General features: G+C 42.1%; 6 protein-coding genes across 6 annotated transcripts; 2 read left to right on the top strand and 4 right to left on the bottom strand.

Annotated features, from left to right (window-relative positions):
• Positions 1–1,710: 1,710 nt before the first annotated feature.
• On the top strand, positions 1,711–1,935 carry COCSADRAFT_87586 (uncharacterized protein; the record flags this gene model as incomplete). Its single annotated transcript, XM_007701515.1, has 1 exon — positions 1,711–1,935. A coding segment is annotated over one exon (225 nt), but the record flags the coding sequence as incomplete, so codon positions are not given.
• Positions 1,936–5,091: 3,156 nt separating this feature from the next.
• Positions 5,092–5,295, bottom strand: COCSADRAFT_88332 (uncharacterized protein; the record flags this gene model as incomplete). The annotated part of the gene is made up of 1 exon (XM_007701514.1): positions 5,092–5,295. A coding segment is annotated over one exon (204 nt), but the record flags the coding sequence as incomplete, so codon positions are not given.
• Positions 5,296–11,546: 6,251 nt separating this feature from the next.
• COCSADRAFT_356658 (uncharacterized protein) lies at positions 11,547–12,646 on the bottom strand (the record flags this gene model as incomplete). Its single annotated transcript, XM_007701513.1, has 5 exons — positions 11,547–11,779; positions 11,832–12,013; positions 12,053–12,222; positions 12,373–12,534; positions 12,563–12,646. The coding sequence occupies 5 exons, from the start codon at positions 12,644–12,646 to the stop codon at positions 11,712–11,714; spliced, it is 666 nt and encodes a 221-aa protein (XP_007699703.1). The 3' UTR covers positions 11,547–11,711.
• Positions 12,647–13,008: 362 nt separating this feature from the next.
• On the bottom strand, positions 13,009–14,527 carry COCSADRAFT_36572 (uncharacterized protein). The gene is made up of 2 exons (XM_007701009.1): positions 14,376–14,527; positions 13,009–14,313 (listed from the first exon to the last, which is right to left on the bottom strand). The coding sequence occupies exons 1-2, from the start codon at positions 14,445–14,447 to the stop codon at positions 13,168–13,170; spliced, it is 1,218 nt and encodes a 405-aa protein (XP_007699199.1). The 5' UTR covers positions 14,448–14,527; the 3' UTR covers positions 13,009–13,167.
• A 451-nt stretch (positions 14,528–14,978) lies between these two features.
• Positions 14,979–17,500, bottom strand: COCSADRAFT_356654 (glycoside hydrolase family 78 protein; the record flags this gene model as incomplete). The annotated part of the gene is made up of 3 exons (XM_007701512.1): positions 14,979–17,132; positions 17,183–17,375; positions 17,412–17,500. The coding sequence occupies 3 exons, from the start codon at positions 17,498–17,500 to the stop codon at positions 14,979–14,981; spliced, it is 2,436 nt and encodes an 811-aa protein (XP_007699702.1).
• Positions 17,501–18,782: 1,282 nt separating this feature from the next.
• COCSADRAFT_116831 (glycosyltransferase family 1 protein) lies at positions 18,783–21,834 on the top strand. The gene is made up of 10 exons (XM_007701511.1): positions 18,783–18,934; positions 18,986–19,293; positions 19,349–19,707; positions 19,801–19,961; positions 20,012–20,272; positions 20,322–20,430; positions 20,487–20,843; positions 20,896–21,262; positions 21,312–21,450; positions 21,505–21,834. The coding sequence occupies exons 1-10, from the start codon at positions 18,802–18,804 to the stop codon at positions 21,660–21,662; spliced, it is 2,352 nt and encodes a 783-aa protein (XP_007699701.1). The 5' UTR covers positions 18,783–18,801; the 3' UTR covers positions 21,663–21,834.
• The last annotated feature ends 1,102 nt before the right edge of the window (positions 21,835–22,936 follow it).

The following is a 22,936-nucleotide window of genomic DNA, read 5'->3' as shown; positions in this document are numbered from 1 at the left end:
CGCTGGATCTTCGCAGGCAGCTCGCTGACGATCATATGGACGACTCCGGCGCGTACGCAGCTCAGGATTGCGCTGGACAAACCTATCAACCCAGTTCTTGCCAACCTCCTCTCCACCGCGCTCTCGGAGCAGTCTATTAGCCATATCTCGCACGTCGTCTCTCCCACAGGGTAGTCCTCGCTCAGCCTCAACTATTACACGTTGAGTAATGGCCTCCTCTTCTAGTTTTGTTAGGCGCTTAGTTGGTGGTTCGTAGTCGCGTCGACAGGGCTTTCCATTACGTCGCCTTTGTATCGTCCGTCTTGGCACACTATAGATTAATTCAGCGCGCCTTAGGCTTAAGTTTTCGCGTTTTTGGAGATCAGAGATAGCAATAGTAACGTCAGCTTCAGTATAGGTCTTAGGAGTTTGGCGTTGTTGAGACATCACGCGTTATTATTGCGAAGGTGAGGTACTAGGATTTCGTGGGGCGCACACTGGGGTGGGGCGCACACTGGTGAAACACGTTAGCTATAAATACGAAAAGCATATAGTAGTAAAAGACTACTATAAATACTAATAAGAAGAGTCTTTTTTAGGCTAACGATAGAGTAATAAGGCCCCGCTAGGGAAATTAACGTACTAGAACCTCTAGGATTAATAAGGCTTATAATAGAGCTTAACAGAAAACGGATATAGGCACTAGTGGACTTAAGATTATAGGCAAACTATATTTTAGCGCACGTAGTAGACCGAGCTAGACTTAAGAAATAATAGAAATAATAGCTATACCTACTACACGTAGCTAACGGCGAACTAATGCTAAAAGAAAGTAATATTATATATAAGGTTAGATAAGTAACACTTAGTATCTAGAAGTATATAAAGAAGATTAATCTAGACGTTATTAGACTAGCTACCCACGATATTATTTTAGAACTTCTATAGCTTAGGAAATATAACCTACAGATTAACTAGAAGTTAAAGATATTTTAATTCAAATACTACGGAAAGAACGTAACTATAAGCTAATCTACGTATTAGTAGAGTTTAATAGTAGATAAGAGTAATATTACTAAATAATATAATAACACTAAAAAGAAGGTGTAGTTAAATAGTAGTTCCCTTAATAGAAAGCTATACTCCGCAGATACTAAAATTAGCCTAATAGATTAAAAGGCGAGAGGAAGAGAGAATAGCGTAACTCTAGAATTCTCTAAAGAATATAAAGAATATAAGCATCTATTTTAGGAAGTGGTAGATAAAATAGCGTTACTAGAATATAAACTCTAGAACTATAAGATAGTCCTATAGGAAGAAAAGATACTAACTTTTAGGCTAATATATTAACTATTAGAAAAAGAACTTAAGGTACTAAGAGAGTATATAGATAAGAGCCTAGCTAAAGGATATATACGACTATTAAAGTTACCCGTAAGTTATCTAATTATGTTTATACTAAAAAAGGACAGAATAGATTAACTATATATTAATTACTAGCGACTTAACAACATTATAGTAAAAAATTAATACCTACTACCTAATATTACGGAGCTTAGAGATTAATTGTCTCGTGCGAAGATCTTTATAGTACTAGATCTCTAAGATAGATACTATCTTATTAGGATAAAGTAGAGCGAAGAATAGAAAATAGCCTTTAGAACTTAATATAGATACTATAAGTATAAGGTTATGCTATTCGGACTTATAAACGCCCTAGTAATATTCTAGGAACTTATTAACAACGTACTTAGGCTATACCTAGATATATTTATCATCGCCTATCTAGATAATATCCTTATTTACTTAGAAAATAAGAAAGACTATATCTTATATATAAAAACAGTACTTAAGGAACTAGATAAATATAGCTTTAGACTTAAGCTAAAGAAGTATAAATTCTATAAAAATAAACTTAACTTCTTAGGCTATACAATAGGAGTTAACAGAGTATAAATAAGTAAAGAAAAAATCTAAGTTATTAAGAATTAGCTAACACTAACTATAGTTACGGAAATCTAGTTATTTCTAGGATTCGTAAACTTTAATTGCTAATTTATTAAGAACTTCTTAAAAATTATAATACTAATAACACGACTTATACGGAAAGATACGCCATTCGTATAGAGTAAGAAAGTAGAAGAAGCTTTTAATAAGCTTAAGACCGCGTGTATTATACTACTATGTTTTAAGATATTTACCTTAGGTGTACCTATAAAAATTAAAATAGACGCATCTAACCTCGTATTAGAAGGCTACGCTAGTATACTTATTAACGAAAAATGGCACCTAGTAGTATACTACTTAAGAAAGTTCTTAGAAGTAGAAGAAAGATATAACGTATACAACAAGGAACTTCTAGCTATTATAGAATACTTACGCTACTAGAGAGTATATTTAGAAAGCTATTTAGAACTTATAGTCTATACAGATTATAAGAACTTAGTATACTTTATAATAATAAAGATACTTAACTAAAGATAAATAAGATAGGCTAAACTACTAGGATAATATAAGTTTAAGATTATCTACACTCTAGGGAAGAAAAATAGAAGAGCTAATACTCTTAGCTAACGGCACGACATCGCAGGAACTAAAACGATAGTTAATAGACCTATACTTAAAACTAACGAAGACAGATCCCTAGAACCTATATACGAACTTAATATTATTATAAAGATTAGGAACGACGTACTTAAAGAAGTATAATAAACTATTATTAAAGAACATTATAACGATCCCGTGTATAGGCACCTAGGAATCGCTAGGACTATAGAACTAATTTAGCGCAACTACTAATTTAAAGAAATAAAGAATAAGATTATATCCTATATGGCTAAATGCGTAGATTACTAAAAGAATAAATATAGTATATATGCACTATATAGAGAGATATAAGCCCTAGAACTGCTATAAGAACTATAGACGGATATTTCTATAGACTTTATTATAGGATTACTAGCTTTAAGAGACCTAACGACTAAGATTGCCTATAACGTAATACTTGTCGTAGTGGATTGCTTTACGAAATAAGTAGAATATATTCTATTTAGGAACGACTATATAGTAGTAGACCTAGCACATATTATCTACGACCGAATTATCTGACACTACGAAATACTAAAATCTATTATTAGTAATAGAGATAAGCTATTTATATCTAACTTTTAGACAACACTACTTGTAGTAATTAGAACTAAGAGAAAACTATTAATAGCCTACTACTTATAAACTGATAGACAAATAGAATAAATAAATTGAATAATAAAAACATATCTTAGAATCTATGCTAATTAATAATAAGATAATTAGGTATAGTTACTACCTACGGCACAAATAGCATATAATAACAAAACATTAGAATTAATAGGTAAAATACTGTTTTTCGCCAACCACGGACGATATCTAAATCTCTTTACTAGAATATATCTAAGTCTAAAAATAGAAGTAGTAATAGTAATAGCTAAATAACTAAAGAAAGCCCACGAAGAACTACGAACGTTACTTAAATAGGCTTAACGCTAAAGCATTTCCTATTAAAATAAGAAAAGAAAAATAGCACCTTAGCTAAAGAAGGGGGATAAAGTATATCTACTTATAAAGAACCTTCGCACTAAACGACTAAGCAAAGGACTAGACTACGTTAAGGTCGGACTATTTTTAATTTTGAAATAAAACGGACCTATAACCTATATACTTAACCTACTAGCTAATATAAAGATATACCTAAGATTCTACGTACGACTATTGGAACTAGCAGATCCCGAAACGCTACTATAAGAAATATTCTATTATAAACTAGAAGAAAAAGATGAATTCGAAGTCGAGAGAATCGTCTCACACTGAATAAAAAATAATAAAACTAAATACCTAGTTAAATAGTTAGGATACCTAGATAGCGAGAACACATGGGAACTAGAATCTAACCTATCTAACTGTAAATAAAAAATTTAAAAATATTAACGACGATAATAAGACTTAAATAAACGACAAAACTATAACTCAACTAAGTCTCCCGACACTAGAAGACATAGTTAAGCTGCTGATAAAACAATGAATAAAAACGCAATAACGTAGTTTATAAGCGAGTGAGCCATATAAGCGAGTGAGCTACCCTACCAACTTTGCGCACCTCTGTAGGCGTATAGCTCCATTATAATATAATTATTTTGCTATATATTAATATAATTAATTAAGTAGTACCTAGAGTATCTTTCTTACACGTACGCGCATTATGGCTAGTCTCTTTACACCTACTACAGCGCGTAAGAGCCTGGCGGCTAATACCTAATCGCTCTTCTTCTTAACGCTCTTCATGAGTAATCTGCTAATTAGCCTCGCGCTAAGCGAGTAGATCCTCTCTAGCTCCCTTTGTTAGTGTTACACGGGGTAAGGGTCTATACTTCTCTATCCTGGTCCGCACTAAGGCAGGTGAGTATTACGTTAGTGTTCCGTGAGGCTTGTCTGGCGATGCAGTGGAGTTGGCGTGCTTAAGGAGGGTTTGACAAGACTAATCTATTTGATAGACTAACTTGTGACAATCTTGTTAAGTAAAGATACTAGTAAGAAAGTACAATTTGAGTTGACCACAACGAGAGTAATAATGAAATCCATCTATCCTTATATCCTCATTGCTTCCAGTCCTGCCATCCCGTCCATCCCATCTTGGCGGGAGGTCTGGGATGGCGCTGCCATCCCTTTATGCACTGCCATCCCGGATGGCCAGCCTTGGCGGGATGGCACATCACGTGACTCCGAGCCCCGCAATGTCCATTACCTTTTGACGTGGACGTCCCTAGGCTCGCAGCCATCTCGTCATTTGTCAAGGAAAGAATCCTTCTTGTTACTTGTAACAGTTAGCACTCCTTACTTCTGTATCTGCTTCTTCTTACGCTGCCTACGCTTTATTGCGGCTTTGTTCGCCTTCTTAAGGCTGGCTATCTGATCGCGTATTAGCTTAGCCGAGAGCATTATTACCTTAGCCCTCTTCTTAAGCTAATTAATTACTATAATAATTAAAGCTAGCGATAAGCCTTGATGCCGCTAAACGCGATCACGTATTAATGTTAATTAAGCTTTAAGCTCGCGTGTGTTGCTAGGCGTGCGAGCCTGCTAGAGAGCCTCTAGAGCAGCTGGTGGAGTAGGCGTACGGAGCTTTATATTAAGTCTTGATAGAACAGCATATAGCTGGAGAGGAATAAGGCCTGCGCCGCGGAAGGCAGAGTAGATATTAGATGGCGTGAAGGATCGATCGAACGCTACCTTAAACGCTGGCAGAAACTTAAGCTTAGTGATGTAGTTAATGTAATAGCGGATTAGGCTCTCTACCTCGCGGCTGTACGCGCGCTTTAACAGCGAGAAGTAGCTAACGTTAAGAGACTAGAGTAGATAAGATAAGTGAGGCGGCATATAGAGCGTATATATATTATTCTCCTTGTAGAACTCTTAAAACTCTAGAGACTGGTGGCTCTTATGGCCGTTAAGAATAAGCAGGCGACGTGTACTAATAACGCGAGTCTTCGTGTGGGCATTGAAGTGCTTTATCTATACGACGCTTAGCTCGTTATTTATCCAGCTATTATCGCTAACTGCGATCGCCTAGTCGCGTAGGATCTCTATCTCCTTATACTAAGCAGATAGGTAGTACTTACTAGCGAATATAAGGAATGGTGGGACTAACTAGCCAGCTGCGTTAATCGCTACGATTAGCGTCACCTACTTACGATTACCTAGCTTAACTACCTTTAGCCGGCCTCTTCTCTCTAACGCTATAACGATAAGTTAAGTTATAATCTTGCCTATTATAAAGCCAGCTTCGTTAAAGTTATAGATGTTCTCGTCGTAGATACTATACTTAGCCTTTATCTACTCTATAAGCTCAAACTAGCTCTTAATTAGAACTGGATCTTTATATAGAGCTTTCTGCCTATTATACGCTTAACTAAAACGCGTTATAAGACTATCTATACGCTTAATAAAGTTACGTGGCTAGTGGACGCCAATCTAGCCAGCGCCGCGCGCAGCTAGGAGTCTATTAGCTATATCGCGCACAGCTGCGTAGGTAGGTGAGAATCTACGTAGATTAAGATTAAGTATATAGCCAATAATCACCTCCTCTTCTAGCTTAGTAAGCTTCTTTAAGTTGGGCTGGCAATCGCGTTAGGTAGGCTTACTAGCGCGTCGGCGGTAGAGAGTAGCGCGAGAAACATTAAATGTAGCTGCAGCACGCCTTTTAGTTTAAACTTAACTTTTTTTAAGAGCTAATAGTGTAAGGTATATATTAGCCTAACGAGGGACGTGTTAGAATAGATTTGGTAGAGTTATTATATATTGTAATAAGAGAGGTGCGTAAAGTTAGTGGGGTAGCTCACTCGCTTATATGGCTCACTCGCTTGTAAACTACGTTATATACTAAGGAAAATCATACTACGTACTTTAACTACCGCCAGAAACGGGCACGTTACCACCAGAACCAGAAGCAACTAAGCTTAAATTAAGAGGATCCTAATAATCTAGAGGCAGATCCGCGAAGGCACCCTAAGTACTAAGAGATAAGTTAACTAATAGATTAGACCCGTTAAACTCTATAACGCCTTCCTGCTCTAACTCTTTAAGCTCGCGACTTTCTATAGCAATCGCCTTCTTAGCCTACTTCTCTAACAAATCCATTTACAGCCGCAACTACTACTTCTAAGTACAATATGTTTATAACTCCGCTAGAGCCGCCTTATACGCTTTTATTATAGTATCTTACGCCTTATAACTCTCTTTAATATAAGCTTCTAACTTTTCCTTTTTAGTAGTAAGACGCTTAAACTCTGACTTAGTAACTTAGACGTTACATTACTAGCTACGATGAAGATACTTACTATACTTTCTAGAACGGATATACACCTTATATACCCGCTTATTCTTCTTATAAGTAGAATACTTCTAAACTATGATTTTTCTAAAAGAATTAATAAACTTAGTAATATTTTGACGACAGACGGTACTAGATAAAGATTGTTATTTAGGTATAACGAAGAAACTAGGCAGACGACGAGACCTTATAACGCGGGGTAAGCCTAGTTATAGCGCGCCACTACGCCGAAACCTAATTAAGTTAGCGTAATAAACACTACACTCTTAGAACGTAGTGCTTGTTAGACTAAGCCCGTTATAGACGGAAGTACCTATCCTTAAGCCTTCCTAGAACCTAAACATTTCTAGGAACCTAGCATTCCTAGGAACAAAACGCTCTTAAAAACCTTACGCTTTTAGGAACACAGCGCTTATATAAACGCTACGTTAATAATAACCCCTTATTTTTAATAACCTATTTCTTTTAGTAGCAGTTTACTTTTAGGAACATTCTACTTACGGTAACTATAGAATTATAGTAATATATCTCTCTAGAAAACTCTAGACTATATATTACCTTAAGGATAAGTTATAAGAGGAGGAGAATAGTGTTATAATTAGCCTTAGAATGTAGAGGATATTTCGCTATTATATTTATTTAATGAGTAATCTATAAGACGGCGAATCCGCAGTAAGAAATAGAGACACTTATTTAGGACTAGCGCATCACGTGATATATAAGATGCTTAGTGATTAGTGTGTCTTAGCACTACTAAGCAACTAAGCACTCCGCATATCGTCTGTAAGATGCTTAGTGATTAGTATGTCTTAGCACTACTAAGTAACTAAGTATATTACATAAAGCTCTAGTATATAGCATTAGGCATTAAGCCCTTATAGCTTAATGTGTTTAACTTAAGTTACGAGTATAAGTACAATATAACATTATACTTGCCTAAGTTACTGTCTAGCGTATACTGTCTCTCTATCTGCGAAAACCAACCAATAAGAAGCTTGACACTAGAAGTCTAATATTCATTCCACTCGAGCTATACTCTTAACGAAGAGTATTAATACTTTTATTTCTGCTATTCGGGAATAGTGGGCAAAAATATCACAAAAGAATATAGATAACTATATTCTATCTTTGCTAAGACGCTATTCTAGTGTAGTAGAAGCTAAGGGGTGGTATACTAAGTACTAGTTAATATATAGCTAATACTATTCTTTCTTTATTCACCAATTATATTACCTCTACTATCTATCTATATTTCATTTATATAGTTTCTAGTACTATATATATAAAACTAGTATATTATAAATATCTATTTATATAAATAGATAGAAGAAAAGTTAAAATTTACAGCGCGAAATTTGGCGCTAAAGTTAGAAGATTTTTTTACTCTACGTTTAAGAGGACATATAGCCTTCCTCGTGCTAACTAAGCAATAATACCAGACACAATCTTATACGCCAAGAAATTCTCTATTCAACGATATATTTTTTATTAGTTTAGCGCTAATACCCATTGAGCAATGGATGTTTAAAAATCACAACTTTTTTGAGTTCTTTTTTTTGGGTCACCCCACTGTAATATTAACTACATCTACGAGGCTATTAACGCTAGAGAACTAACTAATAAGTAGAGGAAGTTTTTTAACAGGCTGTAGAGTAACGAGAGCAAGGCGTGGATAGGTCTAGTCCTTTAGTTCTTTAGTTAAGAGCTGGATGTTTATAGGGGACGAGGACGGTGTCGTAGACATGTCGCTCATGTTAACGCTACGTAATAGTGTTAATCAGTGGAGCTAATGATGAGTGCGCGTAGTTACTGTTTTAATTATCCGCTTTACTTACTAGTCTTAATAAATCTCGGAATTTCTTTTCTCAAATAAATGCATCTTAGAAGACCGAAGCCATAAAGCGTATAAGCATAGTAATTATTTAATTTATTTACTACAACCCACCTTGCTGTGCTTGCTCTCAACAGGAAAGAATCTTCTTGTAGCTAGGCCTATGTTTGCCACCGCGTTTCGCAAGGTCCGCGAAAGTCACTTCTTCTGTATCTGCCCCTCGTTATGTGAAAAGTATCGCATAAGGGGTTATAGGGTTATCGGGTTATCGGGTTATCGTCGAGGCTGGCAATCGTAATGCGGCCATCTTCTTCGTGCTTTAGAAGACGCATCGACTCGTGTGGATAAGTAGTGGGCGTGCGGTGGGAACGAGACGCACTCCGCCTATCGAAGCGTCGACTCAGATTTTGGTATTCTGGTTTATGCTAGTTGGCCTTTTTCTCCGGCCATGTCCGCTAGGTGAGAGAAGTACGAGGATGTAGTAGGTCGGACGAGGGATCAACGGCGAGTCTGCAGAGCTGTAGAGCGGCGCGACAGTTTACCTTTACGTATGGCATGCGAGCTTTCGCGTTAGCTATAGTCGGGCGTTACACATTACCTCAAAGTTGCACAACAACTGTATCGGAAACTAGTTACGGTTGCGGTTTCGATGCTGGACGTGTTCGTTGACATGAGCTACACACCAGGGCCTTCAAACCTAGTCCTACTTCTATTCCGAGCTGGTTTTCGAGTGTCCTGGGGCGCTTGACAAAGCACCGCACAGCCGCACAGCCACTTAACCACATATCTAGCGTCAGCAGTGTTACACGGGGTTGTGCTATACTTCTCTAGTCTTGGTCCAAGTTAGCTTGGCTCAGGTTTGGCAGTAATCAAACTGTTATCGGACAATTGATCATCTAGTTAATTAATCTAGACCTTATCAGAGCCTGTTTAGCTCCTAGCTTTAGCCGTAGTCCTCGTCCTAGTATGAAGTGTTACACGGGGTTGGGACCTATACTTCTCTTTCCGGGTCCGCACTAAGGCCGGCAAGCTTCATGCTAGTGTTCCGTGAGGTAATTGTCTAGCGATTCAGTGGAGTGACGTTCTTAATAGAAGAGAGAGCAATAGGTAAGATAACCTAATCTATATTGCTATAGACTAACAGGTAACAATCTTATTAAGTAAAGTAACTAGTAAGAAAGTACAATTTGAGTTGACCACAATGAGAGTAATAATCAGATCTATCTACCATTATATTATCCTTGCTTCCAGTCCTGGTATGAGGACTCTGTCTAAGATTCACTGACCCCTAGTTGCATATGTGAGGCCATGTCCTCACATACCTTGGGTGACATCACTGATGCCAGCGTCTTGGCGCGATGCTAGTCATGTGATTAGCGCCCCGCGATGATTATTACCTTCTAACGTGGACGTCCATAGGCCTTCCGCCATCTCGTCACTTGTCAAGGAGAGAATCCTTCTTGTTATTTGTAACAAGAAGTTAGCTTCTAATATTATATCCTAACAGAGAATGGTTATTAAAATTACAGTCAAGTTATACTGAATCATAGACTAACGTTTATTAAATGCTATAGAAGCTAGCTTTATAACCTATCAAGTAAACTATCTATTACATACCTCTAAAATAGTGTCTAGTTAGTAAACTAACTTTACAGAGAGCTTCTTCTTATGCTAAGTAAGCTCTTGCTCGCCAATTCCTTAACGCTAATATCTATTATCACCGTGAAGATTGCCATCAATGCAGTTATTGTTCCAACCCTAGGCATAATCTACAAATTCCTTCCATATAGCAGTTATATCTAGAATTATCTCCTTTATAAATAGCATTCCACAGTCCGCAGGCTCATAGGTGAATTGCAGAATAGTGTTAGACCAATCTCCATCGCGTATAGCATCCAGGAAATCGACATTTGAGAGCTCCCGGTGACTGAACGGTGATATTCCAGAGGTCCCATAAGCGTAGCTCATTTCGTTTGCATGAGTCGGGCTATATAACCTGAAAAAGATCCATGCCAAACTGATCTGTTAGCTTGCATAGATTATAGCTGCATAGTCAGAAGGAACTTACTTGATTCTCATTTGCATAGGTTCCTGCAACGACCTTCCTTAGGCATTTCTCAAATTTTCCAAAGAGATCATAACCTCGTCGAACTTTCATGGTCCAATTTCTCGGCGAATTCTTGAGCGTAGCGATAGTGCTTTGGAACTTCAGCATGAGCTTGATGTTATTGAATAGAACGAGAGCAGCGATCTGATTGAACGGTACTAAAGTAAGGTAGTCTCATAAGGTTAGCCTTGATATATATCATAGTTATGCATCCTTTATGAGCTCTCTTATTATACGCCAGTTTCGCAGGTATAAGTAGATCATAGCCTTGATTCGTTAGATTCGCATTCCAGATATCGCTAAGGTAGGAAATTTGAGCCCAAGCACTTGATTTGAAGTCTCGTGCGTGTAGTCGGAGATGGTCCAGTGAGGCTGAGGGCACATCTGCAGAAAATCCAAGAGAGGCAACCAAGACACACGCAAAGATTTGGTAAGACAGTACTGAGTTATGTTAATGACTGAACAAATGGTAGGTCAAGACCGATCAGGATGGTGATAACGAGATGTGGTGCCTCATTGTCGCTGACTGCGTGGGTTATCTAATATCAATCGTGATTCTAGTTATTTTACAAAATCTCAAAAATAATCATGAGTGCTACTCTAGGACAAGATGATTTGGCTCATGTATCGTGTTGCATGGCTCTACCTAATTTTAGACTATAACGTAGTTCTATTGAACTTACTTCATCTGACTAAAGTTGAAAATGTCAGAAAAATGCGAATCACGCGAGATATTTGTGTGCATTAATGGATGGGGCGGTACAGTGCATGGTTACCGGCAAACATCCAAGAACTACTCGACCTGTCAGACGGGACAATAATCGGAAATTCGAGGGCTTTAGCATTTACCATCAACAATGTAAGGTTTCAGTTGAGTCTCTCTATCTAACCACCTTTTGTATCTATCTGTAGTTGAAGTCTACTAATAGACTCTAACTGCGCCGTATCTGGATCTCCCTTGATCGTAGTTGTTGTTCTCTCACACTCATCCTTAAGCTGACTAGTGTAAGTATCATTAGGTTGATCGATGTCGGCTGAAGTGTTTAGATGACGGTAGATATCTTTGCTGTTCTCAGCAGCTGAACTGACGGCATTCCGAGGAGCAGTTCTTCTGAGATTGAATCGGCTATTTCGCTTGCGCATTCTAATCCACACCATGCCTGCCATAATGAAAAATAGTATGAATGAAGTCACAACGTTTATGACTATCTTGCCTGGGTTACCGAGGAGCTGGCTGTCGATTTCGTGAACAGTCCAGGGGAGGCATTTCTACATGAGTGTGATATAGATACCGAGGCCGATACAAAGAAATGGTATTATGAACGAAGCATACTTTTCGGCGATATGCACAATATGCTTCTGCTTCATCGTAAGAAAAGTGATGAGACATAAGACACCAAGAAGGATGTAATAAGTCACGACATATATCGCAATCGCTGCAACCTAAAATTGGGAGAAGAGGGGGATGTACGTGCCGATATTGTCCCCGCCGTTCATGATGGTTATTGAGGCGACCTTGAGGATTGTTTTGGCGTTTGCGATTTACTGCGACTCTGGCTCTTCTTCCTCATCGATACTTTTCAGGAAAAGGACACCGAGTCCTTTCCAAACACCAAGCAGGAGTGGTAATAGCCCCAAAAATCCGATAGGTTCAGAGGGAAGCCCTACTGCGGCGGCATACCCAATCAAACTAACGCCGGTGATGACGGTGAAACCGATGTATTGGCCAACGACAATCTCAATGGGGGTTAGTTTCTATGAACTCTTCGACTCTGCGAAGAACATATGTAACAAGTACGAACGTATCGTCGATATTGGTGAGAATGAACGAGAAACGCGCTTCGCCAACGGCGCTGCCGAACTGCATAATTGAGGTTGCTGACTTCGACTATACAGCAAGTAAATTATTGAAACAAGGATATAGGGATAAAAGTGCTGAAGCCACAGCTAGGAAGCAATTGATGTGGCTAGGGTTCTTTTCTAACGGTGTTCGGACCAGATAAGTTACAGGATTTTTCAGGACTCCCACCAAAGTGCTAAGAAGCATGATACTATACATACCCACCTTGTTTTGAATCATCCAATCAAACTTTCATCTGCATCTAGCCCTATTCCTCTATTGCCTATTCGATCTGGCTGGTCAGAGACCAAACAAAAGCAGCCACACGCAACGTGCAGCTTTTCAGGACTTTCGCCCGAAGATGGGTCTTCCCAAGGCTTGTCAAGTTACTAACAAGCACAGCCCCATTTTAATTCTCTTGCGCTGTTGCCGTCACTGCCGTTTGGGATGATAAGTGGATTTTTTTAGTCTTGTTTCTTATCCTTAGCTAAGTATTTCTGCCACGTTATGTAAATGCAGAGAATTATCAAGGCACTGGACATATTACGTTAGATAAGACCCACAACCTCCTTGGGCCAGCGCGTCCATGGCTCCCAATATGAGCCTAAGCACTCGTCAATGGCACTTACGATACTCTTTCCGCAGCCCTCTGCCCACCAATATCCATTAAGCTTTTGCAGCAAGGCCCCGAAATGAGCAAATAAGACCAATGCTGCTGGCTGTCGCTGGCGTTGCAAGTCAAAAAACTTTTCCGGGGCAATGAATAACCACATGAAAGGCCCCGACCCTATCCCATGGTAGCCACATTCACCGCTAGCATTGCCACCTGAGTTTTTTAATTGCACCATCCACGCCCAAAACTGACGCAAAAGATGTAGACTAGTCTCATATACTTCGGCATGTTTGTCATCTTTCCAGAGTTGCCCGATGTCTCTCAGTCTCTCATCGTCGGCTGTTGGATTATCATTCGGGCTGATTATCTCCCAGTTACCAAGGCTTATCATTGAGCTCAGTGGACCCATACGAACGTGTTCAAGCACAGGAGGCAGAACGGCTCCGACGCCTCGAAGTAGCGGTATCCATTCCGCGCCGAGGATGCGCGACACTCTAGAACAACCCCCAATCTGCTGGTCAAAATCATGCTGAAGTTGGCTCAAAGTAATGAACGCGTGAAAGAACAATAAAGTAGCGGTTGCGAACACAGCATCGCCATTGTCAGCACCAATATGGTTTATTACCTCATGGAACCCTTTCAATGCCTTGGCATGATGACAGCCTGCATCTATAATTGATGAATGCCTCCGCGAAGGGTTCAGATAGGCAACGTGGAGAGCCGCGATACTGAGAAGACTGTGCATGACGTAAGGGTGTTGGAAAGCAACCCTCGGGAAGTGAATGCGCCAAATTTCAGCCGAACTCGGAGAGTCTACCATACTTCCACTAGTAACGAGGTTCCAGTGATGCAGGAGCTCCATATCTTTCAAGTCGAAAAGGTGCTGGGGGTGGCTCAGGTCAATGTAAGAGGGTTTGTAAGTATGCCTCACTGGGGAGCCCGATGGACTGGCAAGATTTTCTGATTGGGTCGGCGAATACTCGGACGAAGCGGGCTGGGTTGGGGCTCCAGGGGCAATATCGTATACGCATGATACGTGGTGCCGGGTGCAATGCGTGCAGCTAGGCTTTCCTTCACTGCACTGAGACAAGCAAGTTAGCTTTGTTGCGCACCTCTCACGTGATGAAATTAACGCTCACTTGCCTTTATCCGTCGTCTCTTGCATTCCCTGCATCCTGCACGCGATTTGCGGTGCGCTCGTCGTGTTTTGACCATTTGCGACTTGAAGCTCTGCATGAAATGTCGTGAATTACCGTAGCGTGGCGCACTTGGGACGTGCTAATTAGGCAAACGAGATACGCTCATAGGTTAAACGAGATACGCAATTGCTGGGTGTGCTGCCCTTTATGTGGTGGATTGGATTGGATTGCCAAGCTTCTAGACGTAGCGTCAGCGCCATTGCGGCATCTCCACGCACAGTCATTGGTGAACAGCTGCGACTTATAGACACTAGTTACCATCGACCCCCTTCATGGCGAGTCATGTCCATCTTAGGGCGGCCGTTGAAGGTTTCGCAAAGATACTAGCCGCACATCAAGAGCTCGTTAGAAGGACAGAGTAGATACTATTTGGTCTGACATAGTAACTATAGTTACTACTTTGTTGTGTGCCTTGGGTAGATCATTATAAAGAAGTGAAAATATATCAGTGGGTAGCTAGTTTCCTAGCCTTTTTGTAATCAATGAAGTTTTGAATAAATATATACAACACTTGTGAAATAAATGAAGAGATATGTATACATATATTTTAAATAATATATGTCAAGATAAAGGTCTTACCTCCTGCAACATGAAATGTTCCGTTTCCGTCTACTTTCTGGCCATTAACGTCGAAGATTCCTCTTGTCGACCCATTCCCGTCTGATAGGGGGACAATCACTGTACCCAAACTTCCGCTTGGGCTCTCCACCTCTAGCCTCTTTATTACGTTACCAGTAGCATTCCAAGCCACGAAAATCTCACCCCCCGGTACAGGCAATTTTCCCCTCGCCCAATCCAGCCCAAGTGTCATTGGAGCAATCTTCCATTCCTTGTAGCCCGGTTTTACGGCGCTCACTCCTAAGACGTGTCCACTAAGCTCTCCAGTCGGACCTGCAGCCCACCCATGGCACAGACTAGTTGTTCTTCCAAATGCGGGCATACCTGTGGCGTTCAGCGTTTCCCAGAAACACCCGGTGTAATATGGGCCTTTAGGGTCAGTCATTGGTGCCCACAGGCTTTTCAGAAGATTCAGAGCAGACTCGCTATCTTTGCTCTGAAATGCTGCCCGCAGATGATAAGCCGATGCATAGGGACTGATGTATTTTGCAAAACCGGATGCAGTGACTGCTTGCGAGAAAGCAAAGTAACCGACAGGTGTGGACAGCTGTTTGAGGCTCTTCAGAATCATCGATGAAGTATGGTTATTCTTATTCACTCCAGCAAGAATGGCCAAAGCGTTCGAGTCTTGTCCGAAGCCGTCTCTGATAGTGTCGGAAACATAGTATGCGTTTAGCTCATTCGACCAAAGGTTTTTGTCAATAGCTATCCGCAAGGCTTCCAGTCGCGAGAGGTATGGCTCTGTGTCGATGCCACCGTCGGCGAGTAGAGTAATGCATTCTTGGAGAGCGTATGCGTAGACCATGTTGAATTTGGAGACAACACCACTCTGTGGCGCATCATAATAGTTCCAATCACCGCCAAAAGCAGCGTTGCTGATGTTCAGTAATCCATTTTCAGGAAGAACTTGAGAATTTGCCCAGTCTAGCATGCGCATAGCTCTTGGTGCCCACTCCTTTGGTAGTTTGTCGTCGCCAGTACGCTTGTAAAACCCTGCAACAGCGGTAAGAAGGTTGAATGAGTAACCAATCAGGCCGGTTTGGTTGACGTTAATGGGTGTAGAAAGCGGTTCCTGTTGAATTTTTGCAGTGGGTGCGAAAAATCCTGGAGTCAGCTGGTAAGAACCAATAAGATCCAGCGTGCCTTGAACATAGCTGATACTGTTTGTGCTTGCCAGTGAAGATACCAATGCGATATCAAGATCACCGGCATACGCAATCCGATCGCGTTTCGAGCCGTCGACCGTGGTATCCCGTGGATTTGTACCGACAAGGAAATCAGAAATGAAAGTATCATCCGTCAAGGAAGCTGAATAAATTAGTTCTCCTGACAAGTTTGTCGCAGACAAATTGCGGAAAACAGCTGAGTGGCCGAGCGGTGCACCGAATCCGAATGACCCAAAAAAAGATGAAGTCTGCGAGAACTGGAAAACTGGGACCTCTTGGATAGCGACGGCAATGTTAGTCATGTTGGCCATTACTTGCACTTTGTGCCAGACACCAGTGGCTATAGTCTGCGGAAGCGTTGCAAATGCAATCTGAGGAGAGTCCTCAGTAGATCCGAAGTGTGCTGAAATCGACCCATTAGCAATATTGCAGAAGATGTAAATTCCCGAATTCAGAGTATCAGCAAGTACTGTGAATGCAAATCCTTTTGCGATTGGTTTTACTTCGAACGCAAGCTGGTATTGAGTCAACGCAGCAGCTATGCCACCCGCCGAAAGCACTTGAGGTGCTTGGCTTTCAACCAAGGCTCCTTCCAGCGAAACCTGCCAAAATGGAGGTACGGAGTTCGCAGGAATGTCATTCAATTGAACAGTTCTCGCTCCCACAGTCCATATTCGATTTAGAACTTCATCTGATGACTCGAAGTGTCCTGGCAGCCGATCAAGTGGCGTGGTTGGGATTGAGGGTTTCACTCCAACCTTCTCCAGAACTAGTTCGCCGGCTGTCGAGAGGTTGAATTTTTGGTATCTAAAGCCTCCTTGGATAAGTCTGTTTGTATGTACCAACGGCCCACTGATGTTATATTGATTAACTCTGTAGGTGTCCATAGCTGCCGCTAATCCGAGAGGTCCATCACTCTGTTATTGAAATCAGTATAGGCACCGAATACTTCCAGTTAGGCACATACCATGTAGTAGTTATCCAGTACTTCTTTAGACTCGCTGTATGTGATCTCCAGACCAGATGTATCGCCGATAGCAGAAAGGACTTGAAATGTCGGAAAGCCCTCGACATTGGCTTCATAATCAAGCACTATGACGCCCGGAGTCGATTTGGACCCTTTGATGGTGAATGTGCCATTTGTCGCATATATCGGCACACTACTATTGTTTGCTGGAAATGATAGGCTGGAGTACCGGATAGGCTGTCCTGATTGGATGGTCGATACTGATACGGCCTGTGCTCTTGCCACACAAATCAGTAGAACCGTCTGAGAGAACCTCATGGTGTATTTTTCCAGTATTCGGCAAGGATTGACTGGAAGGTATGAACGAAGAGCAACGAATGGATGATGGAAGGAACTTGTAACGGGCACAAATGTGGCGGTTGAGGGGATATATATGTTTGTATTACTGGTACTATATAAGGACAAGACTAATCAGTAGGTTCCTCGTGAGAATCGTATTACTCATTTGTTTGGTAATTTACGAGTTCGACCCTGCAAATTTGCGTGGTCAACTTCAGTACCCTAACTCAAGGCAACGCTTCTGTTTCTGCCCCACTCATCGATATACACCGTTCTCATATGGGACGTTGTGGGTACCTGTTGGGCACAGCAGCGCAATGACGTTTCGCGGGTACGCATAGCTTGGAAGCATGATGCTAGCTTCGCCCTAAGCCGGCTTTGGTTCTGAATTAGGCAGTACGCGATTTCGCGCCAAGAAGCTTTTCACAGTAATCATACATTACCACGAGTCTGAGGAAGCCAGTCTGGGATTCGTGCGGCGAGACCCAGATTTGGAGGCAATGCATCATCACATAGCCAGAATAACGGTTTTAAAAGCTCGTGAGGAGATGAATTGAGTCTGGACGATATGTTCAACTTGAGAGACAATTATGGTTGCAAGTTGCGAAGAAACCAATGCACGCGATCGTTGGGTAATGATGTTCTGAAAGGTTATGCTCAGTTACTCACGTTTGTTGTGAACCTTGTGGTGCGGCAAATAAATACTACTGTTTGAGATGTACATGCACTGAGGGCGACCAGCGCGCTAGTTCCTGAACGCGTCTGCAGTTCGGTGCTGCTAGTTTCAGAGCACACCAAAGTGCAAACCTACCTTCATACTTTCGCACATCGACATAAAGGCAACAGGCAAAAATTCCCTGGGATTCCTGATGCTGTCAATTAGGTGATGTATGTAGGATGCGTGAGCCTGGTCCATTAACGTTACAAACTATGTTATTGGTTGATGGCTGCAGATCATCTGCGTGGTTGGTCCCAGCGCCGGGTACGAAATACGCAATGCGACTGCAGGTTGAGCGAGCGAGCGTCAATACGAAAGATACGAAAGCGCTTCCACGTCAAGTGAGCTAGGCTTCGTTTGGCATGACGCGACACCCATGCGCACTCATCCACAATTCACGGCAATCTAGCACCGACTAAACCTAGCTGCATTTGCCTAGCTTTGACGAATAACAAGCCATAGCTTTTAGCATTAAGTGAACAGAATCTTGCAAAACTTCATGAAGTAGCGGATAGGACTGTCAAAATCATCACATCGAGGAGTCGATTTGTTAACGTTAACAATGACATCGGATGCTGCAGATTTCAAACATCTCAACCCCCCATCAGATGAGATGGACTTTGCTTGGGACAAACCTCCCCCCTATGAGCTACACTCCTCCAGTACTCTCCTCAATAGCTCGTGTATAGTGCAAGGTATCAGATTCTATCCTCTGCTTCGTGCGTGGCACTGACTATGCACCATAGCTGATGGGACGCTGAATATCGACCTTGCCTCCTCAGCCCCATCTGAACTTGAACAGTCGCTTCCTATACACCCACCAACAGGACTCGAACCAGACGTGAAAATCCCTAGACGGTGTCCGCGATTGAGCATTATCGTGCAGGTGGTGGGCAGTAGAGGAGATGTGCAGCCATTTATCGCCCTAGGAACCGCTCTTCAACAATATGGGCATCGTGTACGGTTGGCAACTCATGACGTATTCGCAGATTTCGTGCGAAAGTCGGGTTTAGAATTTTATCCTATTGGCGGCGACCCGGAGGAGTTGATGTCTGTAAGTACCTGGGGTATTGCCACGTGCAGAGTTGCTTCTTGACCATTACGAGTAGTATATGGTGCGCAATCCTGGCCTACTTCCATCTCTCAATTCTTTGAAAGGAGGCGACATTTCACGAAAGCGGCGCATGATTCACGAGATGTTGCAAGGTTGCTGGAACTCTTGCGTCCTCCCAGACCTGGTGTCACATGAACCTTTCGTTGCAAACGCAATCATTGCGAATCCACCATCTTTCGCACATGTACATTGTGCGCAGGCTTTAGGAATTCCTGTCCATATGATGTTCACGATGCCCTGGACGGCGACGCGTGCATTTCCACACCCGCTCACAAACGTGAAAGCGAGGGATATACAGCAGTCGCAAGCGAATTATCTTAGCTATGGCCTCGTCAATATGATGACTTGGCAGGGGTGAGTGCTATGTCTCCAGTTCAGTGCTTTATAGGTATCACATTGTTGTACGGATGCACGGATGAAGCATGGTGAACTAAAATTGCTATCCAGGCTGGGTGATGTTATCAACCTTTGGCGAACCAAGGACCTTGGATTAGAGCCCGTTCATCCGAGCATGGGTCCCGATCTTGTTGACTGGTTGAGGTTACCTGTCACCTACTGCTGGTCGCCAGCACTAGTTCCAAAACCTCAAGACTGGGGTTCAAATATTGGTAAGGCAGCGATATATTATAAGATTATGCACTGCTCTAATAGGTTTGAGATATCTGTGGGTTTTTCATGCGGGAAGAAACTGTATACACACCGCCTGAAGAGCTTTCGAGATTTCTGCGTGCGGGCGCCGTCCCTCTGTACGTTGGATTCGGTAGCATAGTTCTGGAGAATGCGAAGAGAACAACCGAAATCATCCTTGAAGCTTGTAGGAAAGCCGATGTGCGGGTCGTTATTTCGAGGGGATGGAGCAAATTAGGGGGAAATGATCCGAATACAGAAAATGTCTTCTACTTAGGAGACTGCCCTCATGGTAAGCGCCAACGGATCATCTGAATGCAAATATCGCTAAAGTTTTTAAGAGTGGCTTTTCAAGCAGGTCTCTGCTGTCGTACATCATGGCGGAGCAGGTACGACAGCCTGCGGCCTATACAACGCTCGGCCGACAGTCATAGTACCTTTTTTTGGCGAGTAAGCACTGAGCTCTGTGCAAGACAGATATTTCCCGTGGCTAATCTGAGCAATAGTCAACCCTTTTGGGGCAACGTCGTTGCCAGCAATGGCGCTGGACCAGCCCCAATACCACACAAGTCTATGAGCAGCCAGAACTTGGCAGACGCAATCGAGTTCTGCCTATCATCTGAAGCTCAGCGGGCTGCTCGAGCCGTCGCAGATCATATGCGCTGCGAGAATGGGGTTGATATGGCTGTGCGGTCATTTCATCGTCATGTCAACTCCTCGACCATGAGCTGTGACATGTCACCTCAAGATGCCGCAGACTGGGTTTGCCGTTCACCAGAATCAGGATTAGATATGAAACTATCACACGCTGCCTTGAGAAATTTAACCTCTAGTGGACAACTGAAGCTTGCAAATGCAATTCCGTAAGTCCGCTTACCACTCTTTAGAGAAATCTATAATGCTCATATTAACAAGGTATCGGCCAAAGGAGTACAGCATGGAACTTGAAAGGTGGGACCCATTGACCGCAGGTGCATCAGCTTCCCTTGGCATTGTGACTGATTTCACGTCCGCACTCGGAGGTACCTTCGTCAATCCTTTTAAGAAAGTTAGGCAAGCTCGACTTGCGGGTAGTGGTGGTGCGTCATCTAGCTTAGCAGCAGCTGGTGCTGTGGGCCAAGGCGTCGCAGCGATGGCATCTAGCGTAGGCAAAGGCGCCTTTGTTAGCATGCCTTTGGCACTTGCAGAGGGGTTTAGGTATGCCCCAAAGCTTTATGGCGATGATGTCAAAGATCACGGTAAAGTAAAGGACTGGAAGAGTGGAGGGATTGTTGCTGCGAAGGTTTGTATTAATCGGGATTAGCAACATGGTGTTACTAACACATTCCCAGAATTTTGGAACCGGTTTCTACGAGGGACTTACGGATATTGTTACAAAGCCTCGGGATGGTGCAAAGAAGGAAGGTGCCCTTGGGTTTATGAAAGGTGTAGGCAAAGGTTCGTTGAATATGGTAACAAAACCTGGAAGCGGTGAGTAAGGTTCAGAACTATTCTTATTGAAGATGAGGCTAAGTGAAAACATAGCAATGTTTGGATTGATGGCATACCCTGCACAAGGAATCTACAAGAGCATAAAGAGTTGCAACAAGAACACTGTCCCAGACAAAATTTGGGCTGAGAAAATTGCATGTTTTCGCTGCCAAGACCCCATCGCAAAACCATCAGTGCCGAAGAGTGGCTGAAGCCAATGGCTAGATGCGAAATAGATTGGACTGCGGGTAGTTGACCACCCACATGCCAGTCAGGTTGATCTTGAGTCATCATGATTTGCACGCCACATGCATGCAATAGCCTTCAAATCCACCTTCACTCCCTAATCTCCATAGTCTTTGCAACCAGGTCACGAATTTCGCTGCGGTTCTGTCCTTTCCTTCAAAGGCGAGAGTAAAATTGTAGGGTGGATCGAGATGGGGTCAGCTAATTCACTGATATTCGCACAACTCAGTACAATATCCGGCATTAGTGGCCAATTATCCTCACTGTGCAGCATTTTTATCATCAGATACAGCGATGCAGTGACGTAACGGCAATGGATAGAAGTATTGCAGTGAAACTCTAACAAGGCTGTATGAGTTCTTTATTGGTTACCCATTGATAACTTATAAAGTAGCAAAGAGATAGAGAGAAGGTAATCAGCGTCGCTAGGGAGTTAACAGTCAAGGAGGTTGCACAATCCACCATTGTACCCGCTATTATATTTATAAAGATGTCTAAAGTCAGGAAAAAGATATACACATATTTTGATGAATGGCAATATACTATTAATGCACTGTAGTATCATTTCAAGCCCGTACAGGTACGTTCGGTAAGACCTGTGGATGGCAGTTACCCTATGTAAGAGACTAAACATAACGTTTTTAGTAACATCATAATCTAATACAACCTTCAACATAGATATTAGAATGAATTTAAAGTTAAGCGCTGACATTAGAATAAGTTGGTAACGTGCCAGTGAAATGCGCATGGAATATACTCAAACGGTAGAAAAGAGCTACGTACGGCGGATAACGTGATGGATAAGCGAGTCGCGCAGGCAAGCGAGTCGCGCACCCACTAAACCTACGCACCTCTATAAGCGTATAGCGCCACCACAATGTAACTATCTTGATATATATTAATATAATATATTAAGTAGTACCTATAGTATCTTTCTTGCATGTACGCGTATTATGACCAGTCTCTCTACACCTACTACAGCGCGCAAGAGCCTGGCGACTAGCACCTGATCGCTCTCCTCCTTGACGCTCTTCATGAGCAATCTGCTGATCAGCCTCACGCTGAGCAAGTAGATCCTCTCCAGCTCCCTTTGTTAGCACTCCTTGCTTCTGTATTCGCTTTTTTTACGCTGCCTACGCTTCGTTACTGCTGCATTAGCTCTCTCAAGGCTAGTGATCCGATCGCGCATTAGCTCAGCCGAGAGTATCATTACCTCTGCCCCTTCTTAAGCTGGTCAATT

Source organism: Bipolaris sorokiniana (genome assembly GCF_000338995.1).
Source record: "Bipolaris sorokiniana ND90Pr unplaced genomic scaffold COCSAscaffold_6, whole genome shotgun sequence".
In the NCBI taxonomy this organism is placed as follows: domain Eukaryota; kingdom Fungi; phylum Ascomycota; class Dothideomycetes; order Pleosporales; family Pleosporaceae; genus Bipolaris; species Bipolaris sorokiniana.
This window is presented reverse-complemented; position numbering and strand designations above follow the sequence as displayed.